This window comes from Lupinus angustifolius, chromosome LG02 (genome assembly GCF_001865875.1).
Source record: "Lupinus angustifolius cultivar Tanjil chromosome LG02, LupAngTanjil_v1.0, whole genome shotgun sequence".
NCBI classification, from domain to species: Eukaryota; Viridiplantae; Streptophyta; class Magnoliopsida; order Fabales; family Fabaceae; genus Lupinus; species Lupinus angustifolius.
This window is the reverse complement of record NC_032010.1, coordinates 3,333,477-3,350,940: the sequence shown is the minus strand read 5'-3', so window position 1 is coordinate 3,350,940 and position 17,464 is coordinate 3,333,477. Positions and strand designations below refer to the sequence as shown.

The 17,464-nt window shown below is 32.6% G+C and overlaps 2 protein-coding genes and 1 non-coding gene across 3 annotated transcripts; 2 read left to right on the top strand and 1 right to left on the bottom strand.

Annotated features, from left to right (window-relative positions):
* TRNAG-UCC lies at positions 4,090-4,161 on the bottom strand. Its single transcript has one exon. It is a non-coding gene; the product is annotated as a tRNA-Gly (tRNA).
* Positions 6,156-10,285, top strand: LOC109333128 (mitochondrial adenine nucleotide transporter ADNT1-like). The gene is made up of 8 exons (XM_019568420.1): positions 6,156-6,382; positions 7,135-7,183; positions 7,444-7,607; positions 7,887-7,924; positions 8,138-8,250; positions 8,454-8,567; positions 9,073-9,417; positions 9,826-10,285. The coding sequence occupies exons 1-8, from the start codon at positions 6,252-6,254 to the stop codon at positions 9,907-9,909; spliced, it is 1,038 nt and encodes a 345-aa protein (XP_019423965.1). The 5' UTR covers positions 6,156-6,251; the 3' UTR covers positions 9,910-10,285.
* LOC109333121 (pentatricopeptide repeat-containing protein At5g67570, chloroplastic-like) lies at positions 11,815-16,819 on the top strand. Its single transcript, XM_019568410.1, has 9 exons — positions 11,815-12,385; positions 12,772-12,963; positions 13,400-13,481; positions 13,581-13,769; positions 13,863-13,976; positions 14,593-14,686; positions 14,764-14,921; positions 15,016-15,456; positions 15,903-16,819. The coding sequence occupies exons 1-9, from the start codon at positions 11,877-11,879 to the stop codon at positions 16,698-16,700; spliced, it is 2,577 nt and encodes an 858-aa protein (XP_019423955.1). The 5' UTR covers positions 11,815-11,876; the 3' UTR covers positions 16,701-16,819.

Here is a 17,464-nt window from a genome sequence, read left to right as displayed (position 1 = left end):
AAAGGCAAATGGAACTCAAGAGAGTACATTATGGAGATGTCTAATCTCGCATCAAAACTCAAGTTACTTAAGTTCGAGCTTGGTGATGAATTGCTCGTGCACGTGGTTTTGATCTCGCTTCCTGCACACTTTGGGCGATTGAAAGTGAGTTTTAACACTCAAATGGACTATGTGCAAGGGGAAGAAAGACCACGGAGAGATAAGACTGGAAGTGCTAACTTAACTATGATCACTCATAATAAGATAAGAAAGAACAATAAAAATGTTGTGAAATGACTATTTGTGTTTTTTCTCAGAGAATGTGGAATTGTTTTGCAATACAGTAAGGTAGGCAAACCTAGCATGAAGGGTGTCGTTGAGCGATTAAACCAAAATCTTAAGGATATGGTGAGAAGTATGACTAGTCATTCTTCCTTGCTAGAGTCTCTTTAGGAGAAAGCTTGCAGTTTATATCCTTAATAGGGTGCCAAGTAAAGCAGTTAACAAAACCCCATATGAGCTTTGGACTAATAAAAGACCAAGTTTGAAACACTTGCACATTTGGGGTTGTCCAGCTGAGGCGCGACCTTATAAGCCACATGAAAGAAAACTGGACTCAAGAACAGTTGACCACTATTTTGTTGGCTATGATAAACGCTCTCGGGACTATAAATTTTATGATTCCACTTCAAGACTTTTTTGAGACGGGAAATGCAAGATTTCTTGAGGAAGTTGATTTTGGGAGGAAGAGAACATAAAGAATGTTGTCTTTGAGGAAGAACCTATCACTAATGGTGAACAAATTCTTGTGCATATTACCATTCAATGAATAAATTCGGCAATAGGAGATAATAATATTGTTCCTGACAATATTTTAGAACAAGACAACAATGAGGTTCTCCCTCAAGTACCTGTAGAACAAATTCAACAACCTCAAGGTAGAAATGTCATTAAGGAGATCCACTAGAGAGAGGAGAAGTGTGTGATGATTATATTGTATTTCTTCATGAACATGAGGATATCATCGGGTTAAAAAAAGATGACCCATTGAACTTCAGTAGGCAATTAAAAGTTCTAACTCTAAAAAGTGGATCGATGCCATGAAGGATGAGATGCAGTATATGCACGATAATGGCATTTGGGATCTTGTCGAATTACCTCAAGGTGCGAAATCTATTGGTTGCAAATGGATATTTAAAACCAAGAGGGATTCAAAGGGTAATATTGACAGATATAAAACTCGTATAGTTGCTAAAGGCTTCACTCATAAAGAAGACATTAATTATAGAGAAACTTTCTCTCCAGTATCTTCGAAGGATTCTTTTAGAATAATATTGACACTAGTAGCTCATTTTGATTTAGAGCTACATCATATGGATGTTAAGAGTGCGTTGCTAAATTGTGACATTAAGGAAACGATCTATATGGTGCAACCAGAAAACTTTGTGTCAGTTGGCTCAAAGTCAATGGTATGCGAATTAAAGAAATCCATCTATGGGCTTAAGTAAGCTTCTCGTCAATGGAATCATAAATTTCATCAAGTTATTACCTCGTATGATTTTGAGGCAAATAAAGTTGATGATTGTGTGTACCATAGGTTCAGAGGGAATAAATTTATATTCCTGGTATTATATGTCGACGATATAGTGCTTGCTAGCAGTGATATGAGACTATTGCATGAGACCAAGAGATTTCTAACGAAGAATTTCGAAATGAAAGATCTTGGGGAAGCTTCTTTTGTATTAGGTATTCAGATACTAAGAGATTGCTCTCAAGGTATCATAAGGTTGTCACAAGAAAACTATGCAGATAAAGTCCTAGATAGATTTGGCATGAAATATAGTAAGCCAGGGGATACTTCTATAGCTAAGGGAGATAAGTTTAATCTCGAACACTGCCCCAAAAAATGACCTTGAAAGATACAAGATGCAAATGATTCCTTATGCATCTGCAGTAGAAAGTCTAATATATGCTCAAGTTTGCACACATCCCGACATAACGTTTGTCATGGGAGTTTTGGGAAGATTATTTGAGCAATTTTGGAATGCATCATTGGAAGGCAATCAAATGTGTTATGCATTACTTGAAGAGAACAAAGGAGTACATACTCACTTATCATAGGTCTGAGAATATAGAGATCATTGGGTAATCTAACTCCGATTTTGCTAGATGAGTAGATAGTAGACACTCCACCTCTGGATATGTGTTTGTATTGAATGGATGTGCTATCTCTTGGAAGTCTGCGAAACAAACGCTTATAGCTCCTTCAACCATGGTTGTGGAGTTCATGGCTTGTTTTGAAACATCAGACTATGGCATATGGTTGTGGAAATTTTGTCACTGGCTTACTATGGTCGATGGTATTAAAAGACCACCAAGAATTTATTGTGATAGTAAGTCTGTGGTTCTTTACTGCAATAATAATAGGAGTTCTACAAAGTCAAATTTTATTGACATCAAGATTTTGGTTGTTAAAGAAAGTGTTCAAAATGGACAAATTTCCATAGAACATATAGGGACAAATTTTATGCTAGCTAGTTCATTGACTAAGAGTTTGGTACCTAAAATCTTTCATGAGCATATTGCTCATATGAGTATTGCTCCTTATGATACCTTAGTTCAGTGGGAGTCTATATGTTTTATGATTTACTTTGGATGTTATATACAATTTTTATGCATGATAAAGTTGATGGTTTATTGTTCTATTTTGAAATTGTACATTGCAACACAAAAGACTTTGGATTGATCTCACTAAAGAATAAAGAAAGACCGGTTGGGAATAGACATGTTTGAGATTACATTGCATGAAATTTCCATGTTTACATGTTTGAGATCATATTTGATCTATGTCATTGAGTATATTAATATGTTGATCATTGTGGTCGAGTCACGCTTGCATGTGATGAAAGTCGCAGTGGTTCCATAGTTGATATATGAGATGGACAAGATTGTATTAAGGAGAAGTCTAAATGTAAATAGCATACGGATGCGCGCCTAAAGAACCTGTGATATAATTGTATCAGGAAGATATGAAGCCCAAGTGGGAGATTGTTAGAAATTTATAATTTCTAATTAAGGTAGGCATCATATATTTGATACAATGATATCAGCTATTTATTTTGGGGTTACATTATAAGTGAGCTTAATGAGTGGATATCTACCAGGTTAACCTATAAGGAATAATGAGACTCTATAAGTTAATGCATAAGGAAGGTTATGGTCCCCAATACACCAAATCACAAATAGTTTTCACCTCTCCTCATTTAAGAGAAAATGAATGTCCCCAAAAGGAATTAAGGATTTGGTTGAGGAAGACTATCAAACCAAAACTCTCTCAAAAGGTGTATCAAATGAGTAGATCAGAGAATATGGATTCAGGGATTCAGGTATGACTTTATATCATTGTTTTATATTATGTGTGAGAATAATGATATTCAAGATCCTATGATTGATATTTCACCAATCATCAGATCGAACAACTCAAACTATGCGATTCAAAAAATCATCATCTATCTATTGTGGATCGAGAACTTCTCCCCCTATTTAAACTCTAAGTCATATTTTATAGAGAAATCTCTGATCAACAATATAACAAGGTCCATTTTGAATTATATTTAAATGATTATTTGGTACGGACTAAAGAAGCAATGTCACACAATCATTATCAAAGTATCTGCAATCTTTTTTGTTTATAAGGATATCATTAGAGCGCTTTCCACTTTTAATGTAGGCTATGAAATAAGTTTGTATCATTATCAACGACTTTGTAAGAAGTGATCCATTTTTTCTTCAATTTTAAGTAGAAAACAAAGGTCTTAAATGATCAATCCAACATAACAACTCTTAAATATATATAAATATCAATTATTTAGTCATGTTTACTCCAAATTTAAAATATTATTTGTACAAATTATAGAGGAGAAGGGCAAACCCTATGAGGAAATATATGACCAGGAATTAAGGGACAAATAGACATTGTATGCTCAGTATTTAATATCATAACAGAGATAATTGATATCTAAAAATGCACTTAAAACGGCATACATATTTCATTGACTTGTCGTTTACTAGTTATATAAAGAGAAAGTTTTATTTAAAAAATTGGAAAAATGCGTTTGCCGGGAGTCGAACCCGGGTCTATTGCTTGGAAGGCAATTATCCTAACCGTTGGACTACAAACGCTTATTGATGACATGAAAAGTGTGCATCTTTTTATATCATTTCTCTTCTAATCGTTGGTAATATAAAATATTTTAAATTTCTATATGATAAAATAAATTAATAAAGCAACCTTTCTTAAGTTATTAATATTACCTGTGAAAGCATTCTTATATTAAACTTTAAGGTATATAAAATACAATATATAAAGTAAATTTATATTTATATATATTGGTATTTTCAATTATTTTGAGATAAGATAAATATTTGTATGGGCAATATTTTCTCAGTATAAACAAATAAAGATAAAAGCATTTATTTATTAGACGTTGAATACTTATAAAAATTATTTAAAACATTTTTTACAATACCTAATTTTAATCAGAAAAAATAGCTTAGCGATTAATGTAATAATTTTGTCTAATAAGTAATAAGAGTCTAAATACTAATACATTTAGTAATTTTGTCTAATTTATGATTAACTCAATACCATAAACTTGTGCATATATTTGTTAACAAATTGCAACACAAACAATTCCAGCTTGCAAAACGAAAATCAAAGAAAAAAACTTATTTGAAAACGACTTTTTGTTCTCCTTTATATCCAAGTCTTATATTTGTTAGTGCTTTAATTAGGAAAATGATTTCCTTTTTGTCCTCTACCTATGTTTTTGCCGATAAATCACTTTCATTTATGGATTTAATTTATTGCTAGGATGATGATGATTTAACCTCTTCAAAGAGTCGACAAAAGAAAATAGTGAATCTTATTTAATTTGAGTATAATATCTAAGAATGAAAATTTATATATAAAGATGGTATATCATTTATTGTATTTGTCTAATATTTAAAAGTTAACAATAATAAAATATAACTAATAGGTAATACAATAACAATATAAAAATTTCTTACTTTATAAATATATAATCTTGTCTAAATCAAAATTTTGTATGGGTGGTGGAGGATATAGCATATACTTCACATCAAATTATTCAATAAGTTGTGATAATTCCTTTAGAGTATTTAACTTAATTGATTATAAGGATTACGTTTAATTTGTTTAATTTAATTTAATTGCATCAATAATTTTAAGGAGATTTTTAATTAGTCTTATACTATATTATAACGAACCAAAAATTATGAAGAGATATTGACTTTTGTGCTATTTAAAATTGGAAATCACAATCTTCTGTCTCACATTGAGTGTCACTCCTTTGTGTCATGAGTTGCGATTGGTTGAAAAAATATATTGAAGTTAAAAGTTTAATTATTAATTATTTTTATAACCAATTGCAACTCATGACATATAAAGTGACACAATATTATAGGACAGAAGATGTCATCATTTGTGATTGTTTTAACAAAATATCATATTTAATTTACTTTAATGGAAGGTGAACTGGAAGATTAAGTTAAAAAATATATTCTACATCTTAATCATCAATTTTAGGAAAATATAATAATTCAAACCTACCACTAATTCAAAGTATTGAATTTTCCTAGAATAAATAGAAATGATTATGTGTTTTTTTAAGGTAGATCACCTCCCCTTGTGCAAATAATTAGGGAGATTTTCCTAATTGTAAAAATAGAGAAGTGATTTGTATAATTTTATTAAAAATGAATGAGTGTCAAAGTAATTTGCTTATTTTCTATTGATCAAATTGATACACTGAAATTTTTTAGGGGTAAATAAGTTGGGAGTGTCAATTTTTTCCTTTTGTTGATGTTTTTTGGTATTAGGAATGTATCTCTAACTTACTTTTTTTTTTTTTTTTTGTTAAGAAACTAATTCATTTTGGGTTTCGTAACTACCTCTTCTAACAAGTGTGGCTTACCAGAATTGAATTATCTTAAAAATTCAATAGATAACACTAGACTAATGTGTTCTTGGTCATGTTTTGAATAGTGGTGTTTATATATATGGGTAACATTTAGGGTTTGGCGTTGTGATGAAATTGGAATACACGTGTCAACAGTGTATATGTATAGAGTGTGGTTGTAGTTATAGCAGTGTCGTTTCTCTCACTCGCAGCCAAACCTAAATGTTCGTTTGTTTCTGTTAATTATATATTACAACTAATCGCCGATTCTCTCTCTCTCTTTCTCTCTCTATGGCTTCAGAGACGAAGATCGTGAATCTGGCAGAGGAAGCAAAGCTTGCGAGAGAAGGTGTTAAGGCTCCTAGTTATGCTCTTCTCACTATCTCCAAATCTCTACTTGCTGGTGGTGTCGCTGGAGGAATGTTAGTTCCATTTCTCTTTTCCTTTTTATTTTTAATTTCTTTTTTGAAATGAACTGTAAATAGTGATTGATTTGATGTAATTTTTATATGGAACTGTCAGATCCATGGTTTTTAATTCGCAAATGGGGTTAATTTGTGTTTACCACAATCATAAGTCCATGTGGAATTTTTCGTTACAAACATTATGGTGTTATTCGATCCACCGGGGAAAGGTTCGGTTGTTGTTGAATATGAGACCACCTTGTTACATGACAACAACTGATGTGCCATACTCCCCTCAACATGAGTCCTTTTTTCATTTATTTTTATTTTCTTTGAATTTTATATTTTTTATACGTGTAATAAATATAAACACTGGTGTTCATATGGGAAGTTGTAAAACTAGTTTCCGTTGAATCTTGTAACTTGGATTAGAAGAGATCACTTGTCTGGATTCTAGAACTTGTCGAATTTTATTGTCTATAATCTATAACTACAAGTCTATAAATTATTAGAATTCACATATAGATAACACTGATTTTTTGTATTGAAATCTCTATTTCTAGTTGTGGGATGATTGAAGATAGTCACTTGTGTCTATATTCCTTTAAAATTCATAAAATTGGTTTAATAATTTGCAAAGATTCTATATTTCATACAATTACGTGAACCTAGTCCAGTTTAAATGGAAACTATTTATTTCTAATATTCCCAAGATATGTTTTGCATTATGTTGAGTCTTGACTGGTTTTAAACATTTTGTATTTATGCAGATCACGGACAGCGGTTGCCCCACTTGAACGGATGAAAATTTTGCTGCAGGTTAATTTAGTTACTGCATGTCTCTGTTTCCTTCTAAGAAGAAGTGTTTTTTTTGTCTTAGTAGTCATCTGGACTTTTGTTTGCTTCCACCGGAAAGTGAACAGAGCACACTTTTAATTGTTTGCTTCCACTATCTATCTCGTGCATGCTGGTATTTTAAAAAATAAAGTGTATTCAGCAAGCTGCTCTTTTTTGGATCTGTGTACATGCGCTTGGATGTATCATATATCTGATGTGTCTTTCGGCCTTGCCATATTCAGGTCCAAAATTCCCACAACATAAAATACAATGGAACAATTCAAGGCCTAAAATATATATGGGGAACCGAAGGTTTTCGTGGGCTGTTCAAAGGGAATGGCACTAATTGTGCTCGAATTATCCCTAATTCTGCAGTGAAGTTCTTCAGTTATGAGCAAGCTTCTAAGTAAGTTTTCCTTTAGGTATACAGTGATGCATTGATTGCTTTATCATTTAGCATTTTCTTTTGTTGTCCCATCATTATGGTGTTCCATTATGCCAATAAACTTGTAATGGTTGAAAATTGGATTCTGCAGTCCTCTTTGAACATTTTTCTTTTATGGCATGATTTACTTAAGTAGGGCCACTCCAGGGTCAAAGATGGTAAAAAAAATTAACAATCCATCCCACATATTTTTTAACTCTCCTCTAGTTTCTTCTTACTGTTTCTTTCTATTTTTGGCAGAGCTATACTACAGCTGTATCGGCAAAGAACTGGAAATGGTATGTCCATATTTATTGTTTTTTCCTTGTTGGATAATTTCTCAGTTTGGGGTTAGGGGGAATGATGTTTTTGGTTGGTCATTGCTGCTTTTTTGAAATTCATATATATTATTCACAGAACACAGTTGAAGCAAAACAACTTTTTTATAAAAAATGCAGTCCATAATAAAACACCTCTGGTTGTCTAAGTATTTTTTCTTGTACGTATTGTAGAGGATGCTCAGTTGACTCCTGTTTTACGTCTTGGAGCCGGATCATGTGCTGGAATAATCGCCATGTCTGCAACGTATCCAATGGACATGGTTCGAGGCAGGATAACTGTACAGGTACCATTTTTTCCTTTCATTTTTCCTTTGTCAAAAGTTTACTTTCCTTGTGTCCGAATGTTAGCTGCAAATGCATGAAAAATAGCGGTTCTTCTAATTGCAAAATTGATTAGAGAGGTAATTGATATTTAGGGTATCCTTGTTCTTTGATGCCTCAAACTCTTAATATTTAACAATAAGTTTACTTTTCCCTGTATCTGCAGACAGAGAAGTCCCCTTTCCATTACCGAGGAATGTTCCATGCTCTGTCAACTATACTTAAGGAAGAAGGCCCACGTGCTTTATATAAGGGCTGGGTTCCTTCAGTCATTGGAGTTGTGAGTAATGTTTCTTGTATTTCTATACTTGTCAGGAAGTTGAATGGTAATGGTCATAAAAAATAAACAAAGTTATTACAAATCCAAATATTTACTATCAGTGCTTTTACTATTATTGGCCTTGTGAGGAATTTCATATTGCATTGGATGGTAACAACGTTGAACCTGCAGGCTGCAGTTGGGGGAGAACCTATGAGTGACTAACATTTTGGTCATCCTTCTTAGGGATGATTTATTACCAATCCTTACTGACAAGGTCTGGTAATAAGGTTTTACCTGGTTATCCTAGAATCTAGGTATAGAGTTAGGGACAAAAATTGTGGTCAAAACTATCAGTTATGTCAAACTTAATATTGGTGGGGTCAAGTTTATAGATATGAAAGAACAAAGTTACTCTTTTGCAGTATTCTCTGCACGCTTCGTAATTATAATTGATTCCCAAAAGTTCTCTTGTAACCTTTGAATGATATTCTCTTACTCTCTATTTTCTCTCGCCTTTTTTCAGATTCCTTATGCGGGTCTCAACTTTGCTGTGTATGAGTCTTTGAAAGATTGGTTAGTAACATCAAATCCTTTTGGTCTAGTTCAAGATTCTGAGTTGAGTGTGGTAACTCGCCTGGCATGTGGTGCCGCAGCTGGAACCGTTGGACAAACTGTTGCTTACCCTTTTGATGTCATTCGTCGAAGAATGCAGATGGTGGGTTGGAACCATGCTTCTTCTGTTGTAGCTGGTGATGGAAGAGCCAAGGCCCCACTTGAATACACTGGCATGGTTGATGCATTTAGGAAAACTGTCCGGTATGAGGGATTTGGTGCATTATTCAAGGGTCTGGTGCCCAATTCTGTAAAGGTCAGCTTTCTAATACTCATGCTTCATGAATAATGATTTGTTCTAGCAAAAGTTGGTGGACTATGTTTACATGATCACAGTTTCTGTTCTGTGCACACTTTGTATACTTGGATGATTCCCGTGTCTGATTCTCACAACTGTGTTACCTCTGATTAAAGCTTTAAACTTAACAAGCTTCTAACTCTAAAATTTTTGTTAGCAACAGTCCAGAACCGCAAAAATAAGTGCACTTTGCTTTTCTTCCTCTTTGTAATGTTTCAAAGCTATCTCAATTCCCAATTATTGTAGCCATTGTGATATGGAAATAAACTTTCTTTTATAAAAAAAACTGTTTTGAATTATTTTTTCTAATAGCCTTTAATATTCCTTAAATTAAAACATTTTATAATTTTCGTGATTTTCTTGCAGGTGGTCCCATCAATAGCAATTGCTTTTGTAACATACGAGGTGGTGAAGGACATATTAGGAGTGGAGATCAGAATATCAGACTGAAGATTCACATGAGCCTTTTATGGTTTTTTTGTAGGCAAAGGGGATATGCAGAGATGGTAATTTAGGACTATTATTTTATGGTTTTTCATCTCTCCAAGGATGAGTTAGGAAGCACTTTAGCTAGTGTCTATAAATTTATTCCCTTGTTCCCTATTTGTGTTTTCTTTTGAAACTACTGTAGCTTTTAGTCTTCTTACATTTATTTTCAATGGCAATAAGTGTTGTCCAAAATAATTGCCAGGACATATTTGTATGGCTTTCTGCTAAGTTAAGAAAGCATTTTAATTGGTGAAGTTTTAGTTCACTAATTACTTGGACCCTCAGTACACACTCTATTCAGAAAAAAATTATTCATCTATTGTTGTGTGCAAGTTACTTTTTCCTATTCTATCCTACTCTCTTTGGTATTGTTCCTTCTTATAGAACCAAAGTGTTCTACTATTTTGCCCTTCTGATTTGTTTATAGAGTGCACTAAACGCAATAATTATAGTGGTGGAGCAGAAGATGGTGACGTAGTATTAGTAGAATAAGATAAGATGGTGACATAGTATTAGTAGAATAAGATAAGATGGTTTTTTCCTTACCAAAACTGTGTTATAAAGGCCAATGTTCCTTTCATGAGACTTTAATTTTGAGCAACTGTTTCAATCTATGTGGCACGAAGCACAAAAGCTTGACAAAAATGAACCCTCCACTACTATTGGTTAAGCTACAATTGATCCAACGTTTATGTGGTGTTTTAACTTTTAGCATATGGCCTAATATGGCTATTCACATGATTCATGATAAACTTTTGATTTGTTTTTCATGTGCACAACTTGATAACAGTTTTGACTTTTATTTATGAGCAAATAGTCTGGAAATAGTTTGTCTATCAAAACTTATAGATTAAATTACACTGACATCCTCTGAGTTTTAGTGAAATTACACAAACTACCCAGACATTTTTAAAACCTACACAAACCCTCCTAATTATATATACATTACACTAACTACTCATTTAAGATAGATAAGTGTAATTTCTTAAATAAAAAATGATGATGGGTGTAATTAAATCAAACAAAATACGATATATTATGAAAACAAGTCCAAATAGTATAAAAGTCGATGTTTATTCTTTATTTTGGTTAGTTAAAATATAATATTATCTGGGTTTTTTCTTCAAAATATCAGTTTAAGAACAACTTAAAAAATAAATCGAACAAATAAAATAGAGATGGAAGGACCAATGTTAAAAATAGAGGAAGGATCCACTTGACTAGCAAACTAGACCCAATAATGTCTCTATGCAACAATTATAACTCATCAGTGCGAACCAGTGAAAACTGGTTATATTGGCAAATTATGAGAGTGCCATATCAACTTATTTTAATTTAAAAAATGAAAATGTCTTAATTTTTAACTAAATGGTACACTACCAGCTTTGTTTGAACCTGCATTTTGTTTGTAAAGTAATATAAACAAGAATCTAGTGCTTATCTATTCGTGGTTGTGAAAACTTATAGACAATTAATATATTATCAATCATTTAAAGTTTACATTTATTTTACTTATATATTTACATTTAAAAGTTAATAATAATTAAATATGTATAAAACAGTCTTACATACATACATTTTTTACATCATAAACAAAAGTATTTATTACATCTTAAACATTATAATTAGTTTAAATATATATATATATATATTGATGATCAATATGTAAGAAAAATAAGAAAAGAAAGAGTAATCATCATTAAAAATTTTGTATAGTACTAATTTGATCACCACAAAATATAAATCAAAATTAGTACTCATAATGATGAATGTGAATCAAAATAATATTGATTAAGCATTATAAAAATGATAAAATTCACTAATCTAACATGCATATATTTCTAAGGATAATTTCGAGATTTTAAATTTTTTAGGGATGTACATGAGACAGTAGACACTACAATCTAATCCTGTTACTGAATCTCACCATGGAAGCTCTACAATCACACTCTTCACTCCACTTCCAACCAGACACCAACAACATAAAACACAACCTCATCAAAAAAGGTACCTTTCCAACACCCACAATTGTTTACACAAACCCTAAACCTCCACTACTCTCAGAAGAAGAACAACAACACTACCAAACACTGAAACATGAATACAAAGAGTTCACAAAAGCATTACAATCCAAATCCAATTCCAAAACTCAATCTTTGTTAATGAAGGGAAAACCATGGGAGGGGCTTAGAAAGGTTGAATTTTTAGAGCATGTCAGGGTGAAGGAAGAGTATGGAGGTGAGAAGCTGAAAAGGGAGAGCTTAAAGGAGCTGAGGGAAATGTTTGAGGCACGAAAAATGGATGAGTTGAAATGGGTTTTTGATGATGGCATTGAAACGGACCAGGTTTGGTTCAATGGTGAACCTGAAACATGGGGTGGGGAAAATAAGAGAAGCAAACGCAGTGAGGGTGAGGTTATAAAGTTCCTTGTTGATAGGTTCGTGTTCAATTTTCCATTTGGCCAAATTTTTGTAGTAAATACTCAATTTTGCAGTAGGAAAAATGTGCCTCCGTTTTAGTTGATTATTGAGAATTTTCAATTTGGTTCTTATGAAATCTTAAATGATAGTCAAAAGTGTTATCTATAGAGTTTAATGTGTCAGGTGTCTTTATAATTTGTTCTAAAGAGGACTAGTTTGAATGATAGTTGAGATTTTTTTGCACTAAATTGAGGTTTACATGATTTTTCGTTTCTCAATGATTATATGTGCTAGTTTTTTTTCTTCACCTTGAATGAATTTGGGTATTCACTCTGTTTTTATTATTACGGGGGAATAAAGTTTTGATCTTTGTGAAGTTGCAAAATTTTCTTTCATAATGTAGGCTAAGTGATAGGGAGATTACGACCACGGATTGGAGGTTTTCGAGGATAATGAAGCTGTCAGGATTACCATTTACTGAGCGTCAATTGTTGAGGATTTTGGAATTGCTTGGTGCTAAAGGTTGTTGGAAACAAGCTATTTCTGTGGTACAATGGGTGTACAATTATAAGGATCATAGGAAGTATCAAAGCAGGTGATTTTTTGCTTTTGACATTCTGTTTTAGCATAGCATCACTTTAATGTATGTGACTGTGTTATGTATGTTTTCTTGTGTAGAAAACAATCAATTGAACAAAAATATTTACAGAAAGATACAGTTTATGTTAATGTATAGTGTTTATGATTAGAACGGCTTTTAAACAACTTGCTGGTACAACATCCTTCTACTGTGTTATATTTCATGTTTCAACCTAAATCTCACATGGTGCTTGAGAGCCGAGTGTCTTGATTGATTGGCTTTGTTATCAATGATCTGGACAAGGTACTAATTGAGCATATCGTTAGCCTTCTGTATTGAAGTACCAAATAATATGTGTGATTGTTTCATACTTTAGTTGTGTGTTTACTATACATTTAGCGTTGTGCATTCGCAATTCTCTCTTATCAAGACATTAATAACGATTTTGTAGGTTTGTTTACACGAAACTTCTTTCCGTTCTTGGGAAGTCAAGGAGGCCAAAGGAAGCCCTTCAAGTTTTCAATTTGATGCGTGTAAGAATCAAGTGATTAGTTTGTGTCTCCACATGGGCATTCTTCTTTAATTGTTATTGATTTGTGATGTTGAATTGATTTTACTTTCAACTTATTCAGGGAAACGTTCATGTATATCCTGATAACGCTGCATATCACAGCATTGCTGTTACACTTGGTCAAGCTGGTCATATGAAAGATTTGATGAATATTGTAGAATTGATGAGGCAAAAACCCAAAACAGTTAAATTTATGCATCACAAGGACTGGGATCCAGTTATCGAACCTGATGTGGTTATATATAACGCTGTAAGAAAGCGGCTAGATGTATATCATATATCTTTATAACGAATGCCGGTTTACGGATTGATTAAACTGTTGAATTTCTACAATTGTTATTAGGTACTTAATGCTTGTGTTCCATCAAAGCAGTGGAAAGGTGTGTCATGGATTTTTAAGCAACTAAAGAAAAGTGGTCTGAAACCTAATGGAGCAACTTATGGACTTGCAATGGAGGTAAAAGCAAAGGATTATGGTACCTGTAACCAAGTAATTTATCAAGTGCATATACTGTAATCTTCGAGCAGGGAGATACGTCACACATGCAACATAACTTGCTTTATTTTTCTTCAGAAGCGGAATGAAATTGGAAACTCCTATTCTAATTTGGTAGTTATTTTGCTATCATCTTTGGCTGTTATGTCATTGATGACTTAGCTCGGTATGCTTAACTCAGTTTCGTGTTTTTTTAATTTAAAAAACAGTGGGATTAAGCTGGAAGTTTTTTGAGTGTATACATTGTATATCAAGTTTTTTTGTAGGAAAGCTATTCTTGAAACATCTATTTCTATGATTTATAAGATAAACTTTTTTGTCATTATGTGATTAATGTTATCTGCCCTCTGTAGTTGCATTAGGTAGAGAATCCGGAAGCCATGTTTGTATGATAGCTCGGAGTTTCATTTATTCACAGATTAGCAAGATTTTTTAAAGTAACATTCTATTTGAAAACCTTTATGGCCGAATCGGAAAAATGGTTGATAATACTGTGAAAAAAAGGTTGTTACCTTGAGATGTTAATATCCTTAAAGCATGTTTGTATTCAAGTCTTAAAGGTGGTGCTTGCTATAAGGTAATGCTGGAATCCGGGAAATATGACCTTGTCCATGAATTTTTCGAAAAGATGAGGAGAAGTGGGGAAGTTCCAAAAGCCCTTACTTATAAAGGTATTTTTTTGACTTGTCATTTGTTACCGATGATCGGCTGCTGATAGCATGATATATAACTTGTATCATTTCCTTAGTGTTGGTGAGAACATTCTGGAGGCAAGGTAAAGTTGATGAAGCCGTGGAAGCTATCAACAACATGGAAAAAAGAGGAGTTATGGGAACAGCCAGTGTATATTATGAGCTAGCTTGTTGCCTCTGCAATTATGGAAGGTGGCAAGAAGCTGTTAAGATGGTAATTTTTCCTTTTTGTCACTGGTGTGGTTACATGAATGCATAACTACTTACAGACCATTATATAATTCATTTTCCGTGAAATATTGCGGCAGGTTGAAAAGATTAAAAGACTTCGTCATGCTAGGCCTTTGGAGTATACCTTCACCGGCATGATTATGTCTTCCCTTGATGGCGGACATATTGATGATTGTATACATATATTTGAATACATGAAAGACCACTGTGCTCCTAACATAGGGACTATAAATATCATGCTCAAAGTTTATGGCCGGAGTGATATGTTTTCCAAAGCTAAAGAGTTATTTGAGGATGTTAAGCTAGCTAAATCAGATCTTTTTGTCACCCCGGAAGATGGCAGTGGTAGCTCAGTTATTCCGGATGTGTATACATATAGCGAAATGTTAGAAGCATCTGCTAGTGCACACCAGTGGGAATACTTTGAGCATGTGTACAAAGAGATGACTCTTTCGGATTGTCAGTTGGATCAGGATAAACATTTGTCATTGCTTGTTAAAGCATCAAGAGCGGGCAAGGTTGAAAATCTACTTTTTTACTTATATTTCCTCTCCATTTATTTTATATTTCTGATCATACTATCATTTCCTATACGATTTATGTTACATCCTAACTATTTCTTCATAGAAGTGCATGAGCTTAATCTATTGATTCTTTCCATGGTGGGAAAAAAATCATTAACTGACGTTGGCACAATTTTTATAAGTTATTTTGTGCAAGTATATGAACAAAGTTCATATCACAATTCAGCACAAATGCAAATTTAATAGATTGTCCCTGCGATCTTTATAAGCGTCTTTGTTGTTAGTTACTGCTTTCGCTTTTTTCCGTTAGAACCAACGTCAATAACAATTGTTAGTTGAGATCTTCAGGTGCATTTTTCTTTTCTTATTACACTAGTTCCATTTAGTGTTAAATGTTTTCTAAACATTGAATCTTTTGGCATATTTTGATTTCAATGCAGTGTCATTTACTGGAGCATGCATTTGACATGATTCTGGAAGCCGGAGAAATTCCTCACCATCTCTTCTTTTTTGAATTGATGATTCAAGCTATAGCTCAACATAATTACGAGCGAGCTGTCATCTTAGTGAACACAATGGCTTATGCACCATTCCAAGTGGCCGAAAAGCAGTGGACATACTTGTTTAAGGAAAATGAAGACAGAATAAGTCATGAAAATCTAAAGAGGTTGTTAGATGCTCTTGCAAATTGTGATGTTGTATCAGAACCAACGGTCTCGAATTTATCAAGATCATTGCATGTTCTTTGCGGATTAGGTACATCGAGAAACATTTATAGTATAATCCTTCCTCGAAGTGAAAATACAGTCAATGATCAGAATGAAGGCGTTGATGATGGTAAAAATGGAAATATGCCAAATATTTCCGGGAGAATTATGATGGAAAGTGCTAAACCTGGAAATGAAATTCCTTTTAGTAGTAAACATGCTGAACCAGATATACTTACCATTAATCATGATCAAGTTGATATAGAAAATCATAATGATTTCATGGTTAGCAGGCCTCGAAACTGTGATATCGAAGATAGAGTAAGTTTACATGATGATAAGCAAGAATGTGCTGATAATCCAGTGCCTGACATGTCTTATGATAGTTTAGATGAGGATCTGTGGGATGATGGAAGCTCCGAAGAAGATGACGACGATGATGAGGGAATACCCGGAAAACCCTCAGCATATGAAATATTGGAAGCATGGAAGGAAATGAAAAAGGAGGATGAGAGTTATTTACACTCTTAACTTGGTCTTAGCTAGTGAAAATGCAAATTGCTTTGGTGTATCCATATGGTAGCAGAATGAGAGGAAGTTGTAACAATGTTTATAGTAAATTACCTTTCTTTATGACCCTTTTGTTATCTTCAACAATGTTATAATTGGAAAAAAGGGACAAAAGTAAAACTTGTAAAGCTAAGATGCTTAAAAAAATCATATTAGTTTTGTTCAAATTATCTTTCTTTCACAATCTGTCTATAGAAGATTGTTTTTTCCATACGTAAATACTTTTTCGAAGTAGACAAGAATAATAATATATTATTAGTAATAGTAAATAAAGTATGTTAGAATAGAGTAAAATGAATAATTATTTGACATTATTATATAAATAGTAGTATTTGAAAATTAATTGAAGATTTTTTGTAATAAAAATGATGAAATTAATTATTTTTTATCAAAATATTTGTTGGAACTTAAAATTATATTTAATTAATTGAATTTTAAAAATGTCAAACATGTTGAGTAAAACTGAAAAACAAATTTTTTGGAGTCTAAAAATTTACATTGGACGCTTCCTAATTACATTACCGTTTTTAATGCAGAAAATTGACAACAATTATATTTTTTTATTTAAAATTATTACTATTTTAATTATCAAAAATTAGTTTTCCTAATAAAAAAGGAAAATAAGTCAAAGATAATTTGATGCATCACCTCTATAATTTTATATTAAAATTGTAAAGAATAGTGGCATATTATTAGTAATATAAACAAAATGAGTTATTATAGAG